Consider the following 17,425-nt stretch of genomic DNA (forward strand, 5'->3'; position numbering starts at 1 on the left):
TCCAAATCCAATACTTTATTAAGCTAAAAATATAACCTTGCCATGAGAATATTTCGGTTTCCCCGAAGCAACGTGTAATAATGATGTGAATATCATTCCAGGAAATCAATCTCAACATGGTAACCACATCTTAACTGTCTGTAAAAGTTATAACTTTTCAAATATCTATCCATTACATTCACCAGCAGATTCAAGTTCCACCAGTCCTGGCACAAGTATCGCAAATTCTTAAAGCACGGCTTAAAGGTGGTTTTCCACTGAACCTTACAAGAATAACTACCTCGTTAAAATATCTTTAAAGGAAAGCCAAAAATATATTTATCCATTTCACTATGTACATAAATAATTTCTTTCCAAAATATGTAAAACCCCACAATTCCTGAGAAACATCTCATTTGTACACGTGGCAGTGCAAGTTGAAAGTTTTCTGTCACATGTCTATGCCACTTCAAAGTTCTTCCGCACAAGGGGAGCACTTCCTCATCGGAGTAACGCAACAATGATTGACGTGAACGTTACTTGTTTAACCTCCGGGGTAGTCTTTTTCAACGACTTCTCTCGAGATTGGTAAGAAAACTACCTTATCTGAAAAAAGATTCAAACATGGCTTAGGCATCATAAAATCAGCTCCGGCTCCTCGACAGTATCTGACATCTTTTCCACCCTGCACACATTCTCACCGCTTACAGCATGTGAAAGTAACAGGAGACAAATCGGCTGCTGATCGCTTTCACAGAAAACCTATTTTACGGTGCGGAGTGAGTGTGCGTGATGTTGGGGGTAACCGACGGTACACCGTGGGACATCTGCGTCAGACCAGTCCGACTGCATCGCTGGTGTAGATGAAAGGGTCCGTCATTGGGTGGAGGAAATATAGGAAGAGCAGAGCACCGGTAAGATAGGCAATGACCAGAAACAAACGATGCGTGTGTTCAATTGCCGCGGCAAGTGGAGGAAAACCCATGAAGTTGCAGAAGGCGTGACAAAGAACAGGACCAACCAAATGGCCTGCAATGTAAAAAAAGAACCTTGGAAACATAAATATATAATTAAGCAGCTTCCACCTGACTCCTCGCATTGTGACGTGGGAGTAAGCAGCTTAATAAGCTAGTTCTGATAATTAAAACTCAAAATTTGCCAATATAATCCTGACAAATTTTTGATATCCTGTCGTGTAGTTTGTTAATTTCCAACAGCAAAATAGGATTTTCATTTCAGCAAAAACATTTTATCCTATCTTGTTCTCTGTAAGTATGTAATCTTGTTCTCTGTCAAAAAAAAAAAAACATTTCAAGCATATGCAATATAAAATTACAATAAGTTTGAAATAAAACAAGAAGACAATGCAGAGCATGATACTTGCAATATCCACCCCTCCCCCCAAAAAAGGTTGCCATGGATACATCAAATTGGCAATTTCATTGAGATTAAAATTGACGATCTTAATCAAAGCTCGGGTCCATTGGATTAAAATTGATGATTTTTCAGATGGAAATTGATTTTAGAAGTTTGACCTTGAGTTGACCTTTGATGTTTTGACCTCAAAATTAGCTGGTTTTCCAATTCAATGATGCACTATGTAAATTATATGTAATGTTCAAGTTAATAGGATGAAAAATTATGATTTTCAGGTGAAAATTGATTTTAGAAGTTTGACCTTGAGTTGACCTTTGACGTTTTGACCTCAAATAGCTGGTTTCCCAATTCAATGATGCACTATGTAAATTATATGTAATTTTCAAGTTAATAGGATGAAAAAGTATGATTTTCAAGTGAAAATTGATTTTAGAAGTTTGACCTTGAGTTGACCTTTGACGTTTTGACCTCAAAAATAGCTGGTTTTCCAATTCAGTGATGCACTATGTAAATGATATGTAATTTTCAAGGTAATAGGATGAAAAATTATGATTTTCAGGTGAAAATTGATTTTAGCAGTTTGACCTTTTTTTTTTCTTTTTTTTTTGTATACTGAATCGAGGCTCGTGAAAGAGCTAACATTTATTTCACAAACAAATCAACCAGACAAACAAAATATATAAAAAGAGGGAGCGGAAGACAAGATGGGGAGAGAAGGGGAAGCACACAAACACAACATTTGAGAGCAGGGAGAAGTGTGGGAGGGAGAGGGCTTGGGGGGAGGAGGCATGGGAAGGGGGGAGAGGGGGGGAGAGGTATAAAACACAAGGGGACCGAAATTAGCGGGGGTAGAAAAGATCAAGGTTTTGGATGGGGGAGGATAAGAGATGGTGGTGAACAGCTGTTTTAAAGACCTGGAGGGTGGAGTGGGATTGAAGAGAGTGAGGGAGTTTGTTCCAGAGGCGGGAGAAAAGAGGAATGAAGTAGTGAAGGTGAGCAGAAAGTCTTGATTTTGGCAGTTTAACCATAAGAGGGTTGGTTGCAGGCAGATCTTGTGCGACCTGTAGGAATATTTGGGGGACAGAGCCCAGAGAGAGCTGGGGGGCAAGGCCAGAGAGGAGTCGGTAAAAGACCGGTGAACAGCTGTTTTAAAGACCTGGAGGTCTTTGAGTTTGACAACCTTGAGTTAACCTTTGACCTTTTGACCTCAAATATAGCTGGTTTTCCAATTCAATGATGCACTATGTAAATGATATGTAATTTTCAAGTTAATAGGATGAAAAATTATGATTTTCAGGTGAAAATTGATTTTAGAAGTTTGACCTTGAGTTGACCTTTGACCTTTTGACCTCAAAAATAGCTGGTTTTCCAATTCAATGATGCACTATGTAAATGATACGTAATTTTCAAGTTAATAGGATGAAAAATTATGATTTTCAGGTGAAAATTGATTTTAGAAGTTTGACCTTGAGTTGACCTTTGATGTTTTGACCTCAAAAATAGCTGGTTTTCCAATTCAATGATGCACTATGTAAATGATACGTAATTTTCAAGTTAATAGGATGAAAAATTATGATTTACAGGTGAAAATTGATTTTAGAAGTTTGACCTTGAGTTGACCTTTGACGTTTTGACCTCAAAAATAGCTGGTTTTCCAATTCAATGATGCACTATGTAAATGATACGTAATTTTCAAGGTAATAGGATGAAAAATTATGATTTTCAGGTGAAAATTGATTTTAGAAGTTTGACCTTGAGTTAACCTTTGATGTTTTGACCTCAAAAATAGCTGGTTTTCCAATTCAATGATGCACTATGTAAATGATACGTAATTTTCAAGTTAATAGGATGAAAAATTATGATTTTCAGGTGAAAATTGATTTTAGAAGTTTGACCTTGAGTTGACCTTTGACGTTTTGACCTCAAATAGCTGGTTTCCCAATTCAATGATGCACTATGTAAATGATATGTAATTTTCAAGTTAATAGGATGAAAAAATTATGATTTTCAGGTGAAAATTGATTTTAGAAGTTTGACCTTGAGTTGACCTTTGACGTTTTGACCTCAAAAATAGCTGGTTTTCCAATTCAATGATGCACTATGTAAATGATATGTAATTTTCAAGTTAATAGGATGAAAAATTATAATTTTCAGGTGAAAATTGATTTTAGAAGTTTGACCTTGAGTTGACTTTTGACCTGTTGACCTCAAATAGTTGGTTTCCCAATTTATTGACTCAATATGCAAAAGCTGTTCAATTTTCAAGTCAATGGGATGAAAAATGGTGATTTTAGAAATTTGATCTCCAGATGGCCTTTGACCTCAATATCAAGTCTTCTCAATTGTGACGACCCCTACAACTTGGTGAAGTTTCATGACAATCGGTTTGGAATTGTTACCTGTAGGCGAGTGACAAACGGACAAACAGAATAACAAATTCAACCAACTTCGATTTTTCGATTTTGCAAGTTTTTTGCAACAATCTTCGATTTTGCAAGTAAAAATTACAGTAAGTATGAATACTTCAGAATAATTTTAAGGCTGCAGGTAAAGAGTCATTAGTATTTTCTCACAAGTGGGTTTACTCTCATGGCATATATTGCGTATCGGTTTCTTTACCTGTCCTCATGAACAGGAATGCAGTGTAAGCTCCAAAGACAGAAGTGTAACCAAACTGAAAAGCTGAAACACAAAAGAGCACGGTAACATCGAGGAGCAAAGAAGAACTGTAATGCAGCAACTGTCTACAATCTACATGTATGGATGATATTCTTCATCAGCAACAATTATTCCCACGTTCCTGAGGGATTGGCACGGGGAGACTTTTCGCCCAAGTCTTTCACAAACTAGCTGGCCAGGCCTGATGCTCAAATAGTCAGGGCAGGAATTTTGAATTTGTTCAGGGTGTTGGGGATAGCCGGCCTAAAACTTCGCAAAGGACACCGTGGGATCTTTACCGTCCACCAACCGGCAGACGGGACGCCCAGCTTAACGTCCATCTGAGGGACGGCATGGCATACACACTGATGATGAATCACCCTACGTGTAATATACCAGGATGACAGGTCTAGATTCAGGTCTAGTGCGTGACAGGTCTAGTGCGTACCTCAAGGCTATCCTGACAGTCTTATTACTTACCTCTGCCAACTAAGGTGGGTGGAAGTTTTGTTTTCACCCCTGTCGGTTTGTCTGTTTGTCAGTCTGTCTGTGAAGAGGATATTTCTTTGTTTAGGTCGAAGGTTTGTGGACAGGTTGCGTGTGTGACAAGGATGAAATGATTAGATTTTGGTGAAGATCTGGATCTGGCTACTACAATTTTTAAGTGATTCTTCACCATTTAAAGATGAGGACAAAAACGATATATAGCACGATATCTGAAAAAGTTATGGACGAATTCGGACGAAATTTGGTGGAATGGTTATTTTTTTAATTATCGTCCATACATTCGGGCTGGCAGGATGTCCTAAAGGTACGCATACTCACCTTGGAGTTGTCTATAGCTTGGGTTTAAATCTCGACCCAGCTATAAGCTGTCATCCTGGTATTTTGCATCCAGGTTGATACGTCATCTTCATCCAACAGAAGTAAGGTGAGCAGGCTGTCTCATCTGCTTGCATTAGTTGGTGGACGTTAACGACTGCAGGGCGTGTTTCGCAAAGAGGAGGCGAAATATAGCCAGCACCCTGAACAACTGACACAATTTGTGTGTGAATGTGCAGCGGCACTGCATCAGAGGTACAGTATATCCGCTCCTCATGAGCGATGAAACCAGCGGGCTGAATTCCAAATTGAATTCCAGTGCAATAGGCATTCACTAACAGCAACAAAAACAATACATCCAACTAAATTATAAATCAACCTTTTTGATGAAAGCCTACCACTTCCTGTTGCATGACATCATTTCCTCTTACCTGCAGAAAGCAAAATATCATCCACTCTTCTCTGTGTGAACTTCAATTGCTCAAAAACATGGTGGAAGTGAGCTGTGAAAACAAATTCCGTTTGTTAGCATCAATAGTGTCATTGGACCGAAACCATCATTGCCAAAAAATATATATTACTAGCAGAAGTACCCGGCATTGCCGGGCGGGGGAGGGGAGAAGAGGGGGGAGGGGAGAAGAGGGGGGAGGGGAGGAGAAGGGGGGAGGGGAGGGGAGGGGGAGGGGGAAGGGAAGGGGGAGGGGAAGGGGGAGGGGGGGAAGGGGAGGGGAATGGGGGGGGAATGGGGGGGAGGGGAATGGGGGGGAGGAGAGGGGGGAGGGGAGGAGAGGGGGGGAGGGGAGGAGAGGGGGGGGAGGGGAGGAGGGGGGAAGGGGAGGAGAGGGGGGAGGGGAGAAGAGGGGGGGGGAAGTACCCGGCATTGCCGGGGGAGGGGAGGGGAGGGGAGGGGGAAGAGGAGGGGAGGGGAACGGGGGGAGGGGAAGAGAGGGGGGGGAGGGGAGAAGAGGGGGGGGAAGTACCCGGCATTCTGTGTATAAACGTGAGGGAGAAGAGGGGGGAGGGGAGAAGAGGGGGGAGGGGAGAAGAGGGGGGGGAAGTACCCGGCATTCTGTGTATAAACGTGAGGGAGAAGAGGGGGGAGGGGGAGGGATGGGAGAGGAGAAGGGGGGAGGGGGAGAGGGGGGAGGGGAGGGTGATGGGGGAGGGGGGAGGGGAGGGTGATGGGGGAGGGGGGGAGGGGCAGGGTGATGGGAGAGGGGGAGGGGGAGGGGGAGGTGGGGGAGTGGGAGGAGGGAGGGGGAATCCTAATTCAGCCATTCGCGAATCGTCGAATCAGCGCGCTGCTCTGCCACCGATTCAGATTCCGTGTATAATATTCCTCGCTGAAAAAAAATATGGATCTAAAGATGAAAGAAAAAAAAACCTATGTGGTGTGAATGGCAATGTTCCTCACTGAAATGTGAAAAAACGGAATTACGTGCGAACGCATAACTGTGAGATTATGGCGGCAAAGTTGGAACATCACGTGATCGCTCTGAGCGAATCAGCGCGCTGCTCTGCCATTCCGGTCATAATATTCCTCGCTGAAATGCGCTGAGGTAAAAATATGGCAAAAAAAATTATGAAATAAATTTTTAGGTCGGCCATGTTCTTCCCATGCTCAATGGCCATGTTTGTGCCAAATATCAAGTACGTGAGCCTCTCCGTTTAGGAGTCTATCGGTAACATTACACACACACACACACACACACACACACACACACACACACACACACAAACTGTGTTTTATATATATAGATTCCTCGCCCCCAATTTATTATACGAGTGTATTGTCATTAGCCTGGTGTTGGCTTAGTGGTTAGGGTGCCGGCTTGGGATCCTAGGATCCTGGGTTCCTTAGCGGTTGGGGTGCCGGCTTGGGATCCTAGGATCCTGGGTTCCTTAGCGGTTGGGGTGCTGGCTTGGGATCCTAGGATCCTGGGTTCCTTAGCGGTTGGGGTGCTGGCTTGGGATCCTAGGATCCTGGGTTCCTTAGCGGTTGGGGTGCCGGCTTGGGATCCTAGGATCCTGGGTTTGAATCCCGGTCGATCGCTGAATTAACTCCAGGTGGGTTGACTGACTCAGCCTGTCATCCTTCCGAGGTTGGCAAATTGAGTACTAGTTCACTGGTAATTCCCTGTGTGTCGCAAGAGGCGACTAACAGGGTTGCCGGCAGGAAGGGCATCCGGCCATAAAACATTTCTTCAAAAAGGGGACCACGGTGCCCAAAAAAAGGCCAACCCCTGCTCTGCGGGGAAAAATGGCCTCTAAAGGCGGTTCTTTTTTTTGTTCAGTGTCGTGTCATTGAGATGAAGTCTTTCAGTTTGATATGTTTTTTTTTTTAACAAAGAGTTGATACTGTAGGTCCCTGGCCTTTTGGGTGATGTGAAGAATAGATCTGTGTAATATGAAAGCTAAATCTTGAATGGTTTTTGAAATATCGTCTCCATGAGCCAAGTTACTGAAATGGTTGCCATGGCAACATAATTCAGCCAATCGCCGCCATGGTTGAGATAATGTCATGAGGAGTAGATATCTGCAATATGAAAGCTGAATATTCAACGGTATTTTAAATATCGTGTACACAAAAGTACACGGACAGATGATCGGACAGAGCTCATTTTCATGTCTCAGGGGACGAAAAGTGCGAAGACTGTTGAATATCTTAAATTATTTTAGTCACTTGTGTTTCAAAGACTATTTGTTTCAAAGACTAAAGAAAGATTCTACAATAATGGACAAAAACGTTCACAACTTATCTGGTACATCTCACTTGCTCTAAATTAGCCTTGTGGGTAATGATGTTAATCTGGACCTTATTGCATTATAAAAAATACTCCAAAAGCTTCTGAGTATCGAGAAAGTTACAGGAAGAATACATCAGGGATCTTTAACGTCCACCAACTAATGTCGGCAGATGGGACACCCAGTTTAACGTCCATCGGAGGGACGGCACACACACACTGATGAATTACCCTACCTGTGAACTACCAGAATGCCAGGTTATAGCTCGGTCTAGATTCAAACCAAAGGTATGGACAAATCGAAGGTGAGTGCGCATATCTCTAGGCTATCCTGACAGCCTTATTATCTCCGACACCGAAGGTGTGTCAAGGTTATTTATGTTTGTTTCTCTGTCTGACTGTGAACAGGATATATCTCAAATAGTTATCCGGTCTAAATCCAGATCCGGTCTAACAGTGGCATACAAAATGTAAGCTCTTCAGCCTGTCGGATGTATGCGCTCCGCCGAGTGCCATTCCAGTTGTCTGTCTGTCTGTCTATGAACAGCATATCTCAAAAAGTGGTGGACAGATCCGGACAAAACTTGGTGAACGAGTTGGGTGTGTGACAAAGACGAATTTATTCAATTTTGGTGAATATATAAATCCGGATCCGGATCCGATCATTTTTAAAGTGCTTCTTCACCATTGACTGATAGGGACAAAAACGATAATATTGTTGTGGATTTGAGAATTGTTGTAAAATATCACCCTGTGTAAGTGTCATGAGTCATGATTGTTGTAAATACCTCCTTTAAGAACCAAGATCAATGGTCGTCCCCTTAGTTAATTCACCGCATACACCTAGCAAATTTTAGAACCTCTAAATAGTTATTCCCTTAGTCTATGTTAGTTAAAGGCTGTGCCTTCCATTAGTTGACACTCCATTGCACCAAATCAAATAAGAATAGCTCCCCTTCAATAATTACATTTCCCAGCCAAACTCTCCATCTCTGGGTAAAGCCATTGAGTTTCCCCATTGAGTATATGTGGCGCGATTTTGGCCAACGTTAAGGATCGGGTCTAGTTCCGTTAATAGTTCGTGCCGCGGTTGCTAAAACCGCTCGGCAATTAACATCTGTCCGCGTCTGTGAACAGGATATATCTACGAACGAGGTTGTGCACCTGCCTCTTCGGGGGTAGCTGTGCAGCGTCAGGGACCACGTCGGTCAGTTATAGACGAGGGGATTAATCCCCCCTCGATAAGGGGAACAGAGGCCGACGTTGGGTTCCGTAACAATATATAACACGATGTCTCAAAGAGTTGTGGGCAGATTATGACAAAACTTGGTGGATGGGTTGGGTAGGTGGCAAGAACAAGCCGAATAGATTTTGATATGATGTCTTTTAGTGAGCATTTTAGTCCTATAATGCAAATGGAAAAGGCCTGTGTTTGTTGTGGAAACGTGACAAAAATGTCAAGGTAAAGCATAGCTTTGGATGTGAAAATGCAAATGGTAAGGTGGATTGAGGCTGGGGAGCATCAGGTGCAAGTGGGTCGTGCGTAAGACTTGGCTATGTCGACCCATTATAACAATTCTCAATAATGCAGACAAGATAAAAGCTTCTGCCCAGTCCACCACTCTGGCTCATCTTCCCAGCAGTAGCTGCTCCCACCTCACCTCCCACTGCCACTATGTTGGAGGAGTAACAGCTTGGTAGGAGTGATGGCAATTATTATTTTTGTTGATGTTTGTACATATTTACCTCTGCCACCAAAGGTGGAGGAAGGTTATGTTTTCACCCCTGTCTGTTTGTTTGTTTGTTTGTTTGTTTGTTACTTGCGAAAATCAAAGATTTTTCAAGTATATTGGTTAGTCTTGTGCATTATTCTGTCTGTCTGTTTGTCTGTGTCTGTTTGTCTGTATGTCAGTTGCCTACAGGTCACAATTTTCATCCGATCTTCACGAAACTTCATCAAATGGTAGAGTTGGTCATAAGCAAGAAGCCTATTGCGTTTGGGGTCAAAAGGTCAATAGGTCAACATAGGCCAAAGGTCACCAACTTTGTCACATTTCTAAAATCTTCAACTTTTCATTCGATTGACTTAAAATGTTAAGAGCATTTGCATATCTGGTCACTGAATTCAACCACCAAGTACTTTTGAGGTCAACATAGGCCAAATTTCTAAAACCCTCAACTTTCATCCAATTCGCTTGAAATTTTAAGAGGATTTGCATATCTGGTCACTGAATTCAACCACCAAGTACTTTTGAGGTCAACATAGGCCAAATTTCTAAAACCCTCAATTTTCATCCAATTAGCTTGAAATTTTAAGAGGATTTGCATATCTGGTCACTGAATTCAACCACCAAGTACTTTTGAGGTCAACATAAGCCAAGTTTCTAAAACCCTCAATTTTCATCCAATTCACTTGAAATTTTAAGAGGATTTGCATATCTGGTCACTGAATTCAACCACCAAGTACTTTTGAGGTCAACATAGGCCAAATTTCTAAAACCCTCAATTTTCATCCAATTAGCTTGAAATTTTAAGAGGATTTGCATACCAAGTCACTGAATTCAACCACCAGTTATTTTTGAGGTCATCATAGGCCAACAAATTATTTTAGGGATTTCACAAGTATCATGCTGTGCACGACATATTTCTTGTTTGTTTGTTTGTCTGTATGTCTGTGAACAAGACATCTCAAAAAGTTGTGGATGGATTCTGGCAACATTTGGTGGAGAGGTAGCATGTGTGACAGGGACGAAATTATTAGATTTTGGTGAAGATCCGGATTCGGATCCGGCTACTAGAAATTTTTCAGTGTTTCTTCACCATTGGGAGATAGGGCAAAAACGACTTATAGCAGGATATCTCAAAAAGTTGTGGATGGATTTGGACGAAACTTGGTGGAGAGGTTGGGTGTGTGACAAGGACTAATCGATTCGATTTTGGTAAAGATCCGAATATGGATTCAGATACGAGAATTATTTAATTTCCAAGTGATTCTTCACCATTGAGTGATAGGGCTAAAACCGATACATAGCACAACAACACAACACAACAACATGCATTTTAAGGCCATTTTCCCTGCTAGAGCGAGCGGTTAGCGATACATAGCACGATATCTCAAAAAGTTGTGGACAGATTATGACAAAACTAGGTGAACGAGTTGATTAGGTGACAAGAACCAGCCGATTATATTTTGGTTCAGGTCCGAATCCAGATCCGACCCATCAGTGGGATAGAAAACAAACTGTTCAGCCTGGCGGAGGTATGTGCTCTACCGAGTGCCGTTCTAGTTTATGTTTTTGTATTTACTTCTGAATGAATGAATGAATGAATGAATGATCGTTTTTAAGGCCATTTTCCCAGCTAGAGCGGGGGTTAGCCTTGCTATGGTTCCCTGTTTTCCTGTTTGAGGCAATGTTTTTATGGCCGGATGCCCTTCCTGACGCCAACCCTTGGTCGCCTCTTACGATGCGCAGGGATACGGTGTACCTATTCTAAACCGGGGTACACACCGGAATACCTACCGGGATACTGACGTTGGGCTAGCGGCTAGGGTGCCGGCTTAGGATCCTAGGATCCTGGGTTCGAATCCCGGTCGATCGCTGAATTAACGCCAGGGGGGTTGACTCAGCCTGTCATCCTTCCGAGGTCGGCTAATTGAGTACCAGTTCACTGATAATTCCCTGCTTGTCGTTAAAGGCGGCAAAAAGGGTTGGCGTCAGGAAGGGCATCCGGCCGTAAAACATTGCTTCAAAAAGGGGACCGAAAAACAACAACAACCACAGTTCCCGAAAAAGGCCAACCCCCGCTTGCAGGGAAAAATGGCCTCTAAAGGTGGTTTTTTTTTTTTTATACTGACGGGATACCTACCATCAGTAAATTACTTACTGATGTTATTATAATTTTTTTAATTTTTATTTATTTATAAAATAATGTTTACCATCTATATTATTATTATTATTGTTAGCACTATTACAGATACCCCAATGAAGCACTCATATACCACTCATGCGTAAGAAATAACGCTGTCGGGAACACCTTTCCATATAAACAATGGAAAAATGACCCCTTTTAGCGCATTTTCGATTCGCGCTCACTTTTCCAAGAATGCATCCTGAGCATTAAGCGAGGTATTAGTGTATATCAAATACACTTGAAAAGAGAAATGTCATACACATTACAATAATTCCACAATTATTTATTTCACATGCACATCATTTTATTAATGACTAGCAAAAGTACCCGGCATTGCCGGGTAACAATGAGTTGCTTCCTGATGGGAATATGAATAGAGAGTGGGGAGGAGAGGAGGGAGGGATGGAGAAGGGAAGGGGAGGGGGAGGAGAGAGAGAGTGATGGGGAAGGGGGGAAGGGAGGGGAGGGTTAATATATCGCACAAAAATGTTAGTCAATAAAAAAATGGGTACGTAAAAACAAAAAGGGAGCTCTGTCTACTGTAATGTCATGGCTCACAAAAGCATCCTCAATAGCTTTCACAAAGCGATGGTTAATCATATTCAAAAAAGGGTGTTATAACACACCCAAACTTCCCTGGCCTTGTGACTAATTAATTAAGAGCCCTCACCAAACGGCTTAAGCACTCCAGCAAGCACTCCAACAAAATTGGTGAAAAGGAACGGCTGGCTTGGCAAGCAATAGCAAGCTGATTGCTTCTGGTTGAAATGGCCGAGGAATTTTAAAAACAGATCGCACGTACAGTGGAGTGACACCCAATGCCATGGAAGTATGAAATAAGTTAAAAATTATTATTAAGTTAAATAACAACAAGACTGGAAGTCTAACAGCGGCGTAGCTGGGCTTGTAAAATATTATAAACCACAAACACACATGATTAGCTTTTTAAACAGTCGCTAATGCTGCTTATAACATTAAACAAAGACATTTGGAGGAATCCCTATATCCGTGAGGTAAGTTTTACTTACAGAACCGAGCGAAGATCTACTGTAATCTATGTACCCCACAAGGGTTGTAGGTGTGCTCATTTACCAAGCAGCTAGCTAGCGCTTGCCAAGCCAGCCATTCCTTAAGGGTTTTCAATGAAGTGCTTGTTTGAATGCTTAAACCACTTGGCGATCACTCCACAAGAAACTTGGTAAGTGAACACACACCCAATGTTCTTGAGACCCGATCATAAAGAGAATGTAATCTATATACCCCAAAGAGGAATGACCTTTCCTGCCGCTCTCGAAGTGAGTGGGTGTTTACGCCATAATGACATCATATACGTCATGACGAAGCATGACGGCCGGACACAAAACTTCCGCTACTTTAATATATATACAGTCACGTGAAAAAGTAAGTACACCCCATGTAAAGTTTTGACTTTTTCAACATATTTCAACATACAGCTATTTGATCTTCATTTCAACAATATTGATAGATAAAGGTGATATAATATAACAAACATCATGAAACATTTACATTTTGTAGTCCATTGTATAATTTAATTAAACATAAATGCAAATTTCGCATGTGGAAAAAGTAAGTACACCCCTACATTTATCACTACTTTAAATACCTAAAATTAGAATCAGGTGCACCAGCTCAGGTGCAAATGATTAGAACATCGTTAGAGAGGATCTTGGAGGAACCTGTCTTATTTAAACCTCAGACATTTAGTTTGGTTTGCTCTTTGTTGTTGAAGTGTGCGGCGTCACCATGCCAAGATCAAAAGAGCTCTCTGAGGCCTTCAGAAAGAAGGATATAGATGTCTACGAGTCTGGGAAGAGAATTAAAAAGATCTCCAAACAATTTGAAATCAATCATTCGACTGTCCGGAAGATCATCTACAAGTGGAGAAGATTCCAAACAACTGCCAACTTGTTCAGGCCAGGCCGCCCCAGCAAGTTCAGCCTGAAAGCAGCCACAAGATGCTGAAAGAAGTCTCTAAGAACCCCAGAATGTCATCATAGGACCTACAGGTAGCTCTTGCTCCTGTTGATGTCAAAGTGCACGAGTCTACCATTAGAAAGACGCTGCACAAATTTGATCTACATGGGAGGTGTGCCAGGAGGAAACCTTTGCTGTCCAGAAAGAACATCAGGGCAAGACTAAAGTTTGCCAATGAACACCTAGGCAAAGACCAGCACTTCTGGAACAATGTGCTCTGGACAGATGAGTCAAAGGTAGAGCTATTTGGCGACAGTATCAGAAGACATGTTTGGCGATGACCAAAGACAGCATTTGACCACAAGAACCTGATACCAACTGTAAAGCATGGTGGTGGAAATATTATGGTTTGGGGCAGCTTTGCTGCATCAGGGCCTGGGTAGCTCACCATCATATGATCCACTATGAATTCTTCATTGTACCAGAGGGTGCTTGAGGATAATGTGAGGCCATCTGTCAGAAAGTTGAAGCTCAACCGAAGGTGGACCTTGCAACATGACAATGACCCTAAACATACCAGTAAATCCACCAAGGAATGGCGGAAAAGAAAGAAATTGAGGGTTCTGGAATTGTCAAGTCAAAGCCCGGATCTAAATCCCATCGAGATGTTGTGGGTGGATTTGAAACGAGCTGTGCATGCAAGAAACCCCTCAAACATCGCACAGCTGAAAGAATTCTGCATGGAGGAGTGGGCAAAAATTTCTCCCAGTCGATGTCAGAGACTGGTAGACAGTAATAAGAAACGCCTACTTGAGGTTGTTTCTGCCAAAGGGGGAAATACGACCTATTAGAGCCAAGGGTGTACTTACTTTTTCCACATGCGGAATTTGCATTTATGATTATTTAAATTATACAATGGACTACAAAATGTAAATGTTTCATGATATTTGTTATATTATATCACCTTTATCTATCAATATTGTTGAAATGAAGATCAAATAGCTGTATGTTGAAATATGTTGAAAAAAGTCAAAACTTTACATGGGGTGTACTTACTTTTTCACGTGACTGTATCTATATACAGTGGAACCTTGACTTACGAGTGCCCCAACTTACGAGTTTTTCGAGATACGAGCCGTCGCTCCGGCGGTTTATTGCTTTGAGATGCGAGCCGAGATCCGAGTTACGAGCTTTCGCCACCCGGTCACGTGGTTATCTTGCCGTTCAAGTACAGTATCTCTGTCGTATAGCGCTGCATTTTAGTTTTCGCATTTCGGTTATTTTGAGTTTACGCCGCCAGGTGGGTTCCGGTCACGTGGTTATCTTGCCGTGCACGTACAGTACGTATCTCTGTCGTATAGCGCTGCATTTTTTTTTTCGCATTTTGGTTATTTCGAGTTCACGCCGCCAGGTGGGTTCTGGTCACGTGGTTATCTTGCCGTGCACGTACAGTACGTATCTCTGTCGTATAGCGCTGCATTTTTTTTTTCGCATTTTGGTTATTTCGAGTTCACGCCGCCAGGTGGGTTCTGGTCACGTGGTTATCTTGCCGTGCAAGTGCAGTACGTATCTCTGTCGTACAGCGCTGCATTTTTTTTTTCGCATTTTGGTTATTTCGGAAAATTTCTTAGTTTTAACCATGGGGCCTAAGAAAGTGAGTGGCAAGTGCAGTGCTGAGAAGAAGAAGAGGATGATGTGCTTGGATATAAAACACGCAATCGTCGAAAAACATGAGCGAGGTGTCGAGGAGGACGTATATAACGTCAGAGGAGAAGAGCATGCCAGGCCACAACTTGTTCAGAATGCCGGCGATAGCTCGCCTTCTCTTTGTGGAAAACACGGTGAGATCCTTAACATCCAACAACTAATGGGACGCAAACGGGGCGTCAAGTGTCAAGACTTTAGAGTCAAGTGTGCGTACCTCCAGTCCAGGCCATCCTGCCAACTTGTATGCTGCATACAGGTGAAATTTTAAGTGCGAGATATTTTTATATATACTGTATATTTTTTTAAAAATTGGTGTGGTTTTTGGCGGGCTGGAACGGATTAATAGCATTTCAATGCATTTCAATGGGGAAATTTGATTTGAGATACGAGCAATTTGAGTTACGAGCTCGGTCACGGAACGAATTAAACTCGTAAGTCAAGGTTCCACTGTATAAGATATATATTTAACCTCCAGTGACGTTGCAGTCACTAAAAAGGGATTAGTGTTACAATTAGATTTACTATAATAATAACGTTACGTTATTATTACAAAAATTATATTATTTTTTTTAAACCAAGGTGAATTCCTTACTTCTGCTTTCACACCGCTTCAATCCATCAACCTTCCATTCACGACATTGGGATTAAAGTGTTATGGTTATATTTACTATAATATTATTATTACTACGAAAACGATACGACTGAAACGATACCACTGTATTAAGAAATCTGTGTTTAATTTGTCCGAAGCGGACGGTGAGTCATAACGCCCAAGGCCTATAGACCGATCCGACGGAGGGTTCAATGGACGGGCACCCTCTATAGACGCCGCCATAGGTGGGAGGCATCCGCTTCATTCGGCTTGCTCTCCAGCGTTCAGATTACATGCAGTTACCAGGCTCAGTTCACTTTGTCGAAAGAATATCGATACAAAATATATTTGTTTGTTAGATTCATCGGAGAAGATGGAATCATGGACGATACCACCGGTCCACCGAGCTAAACGACCGGTGAGGAGCCGGTGTGGCGGCCCACGCGGAGGTAGACTCTGAGGGAAGACTCTATGTGGGGTGGCTGTGGTACGGCCGCCAGGACCTGGCCGTATGGAGGAGTCGATGAAGTGACGGGCACCTAGTCGGGTCGGTCAGAGGAGTCGTTATCGTAGTGGTCGAGAAACTCGGGGCTAAGGCGGAAGGGGGCTCGGCATGGCGTAGCATAGGGTACGCGGTTGCTAACAAAATAGGTTTGGTGCAGGTGGAAGTGGAAACCGGATACCCCCAGGTGCCAGGTGCCTTCAGGGTGGCATGGCCGTGTGCCTTCGGCGCCCGGTGATATCACCGAAAACGGGGTTTGTATCGTGTGCCTTCAGGTGCCAGGTGTCCACGACCGCTCCACACGTATAGAGAAACACTTGAGAACGATTATCACGGACACTTTTCATGTACGATCGCCATGATAGTTGTGCTGGCGCAGACAGCTGGAGTTAAGTTTGGATCGGGACGCCCCCCAGTAATGGTGGACGCAAGAGCGCCGCCTATTGGCGAGGGGCCGGATCGTCCTTATCGGAACAGTCTATACGTACCATATTGTTGGAAGAGACGTAACGCCGATGCTTTCGATATTTTATGGTCATTTTAACAATCGGTTTGTTTGTGTTTCACACTCAATGAAAAACGTAAAGGTAGAGCATGGCGATTGTGATATGACAGGTCCGACGATATGTTCGACCTGAACAACATTCAAATTAAAATGGCGGTGCTTGGAGAGTCAGCCGCAGCACCGCCGTAATGACATCAGACGTAATCACATCCCAGATTCTCAGCTCTAATTGGTATACGTTTGAGGGGACATACATACATACATATATACATAGTACATACATACAATACAGATGGACAAACACTGTTCTAGATGGCTCTGCCTGATGGGCTACGCTGTAACAAACTAACCCCAGAACGAGAATCACAGCTTCGCTTAAATAAATGCATATATACACTTCGTTATAAAATCGCTAGATATGGTAAATTGTCATATTTCACTCCAGATTTGGACATTTATTTCGTCTACAGCATCCAATCCTCATATCAGAATCCAGATTTTGATGATATGCTTCAATTATGCAATGATTATTATTAAGTTAAATAAAAACAAGACCGAAAGTCTAACAGCAGTGTAGCTGGGCTTGTAAAATATTATAAACCACAAACACATATGATTAGCTTTTTAAACAGTCGCTAATGCTGTTTATAACATTAAACAAATAAATTAAGAGGAATTCCGACATCCGTGAG

The 17,425-nt window shown here is 42.4% G+C and overlaps 1 protein-coding gene across 4 annotated transcripts in view; it reads right to left on the reverse strand.

Annotated features, from left to right (window-relative positions):
- The window catches only part of RCE1 (Ras converting CAAX endopeptidase 1), a 24,637-nt gene continuing 7,212 nt past the window's right edge, over positions 1 to 17,425 (reverse strand). For 3 of the 4 annotated variants that reach the window (XM_078779351.1, XM_068115056.2, XM_078779352.1), the window contains 3 exons: positions 5,268 to 5,339; positions 3,976 to 4,038; positions 1 to 1,008 (listed from right to left, as the gene is read on the reverse strand). In XM_078779351.1, the coding sequence (XP_078635477.1) occupies positions 812 to 1,008; positions 3,976 to 4,038; positions 5,268 to 5,339 (332 nt within the window). In that variant the 3' untranslated portion in view covers positions 1 to 811. Of the gene's footprint in view, positions 1,009 to 3,975; positions 4,039 to 4,839; positions 5,048 to 5,267; positions 5,340 to 17,425 lie in introns of all 4 variants that reach the window. The other variant, XR_010984317.2, reaches the window with a different exon arrangement.

This window comes from Myxine glutinosa, chromosome 5, assembly GCF_964187855.1.
Source record: "Myxine glutinosa chromosome 5, kmMyxGlut1.1, whole genome shotgun sequence".
In the NCBI taxonomy this organism is placed as follows: domain Eukaryota; kingdom Metazoa; phylum Chordata; class Myxini; order Myxiniformes; family Myxinidae; genus Myxine; species Myxine glutinosa.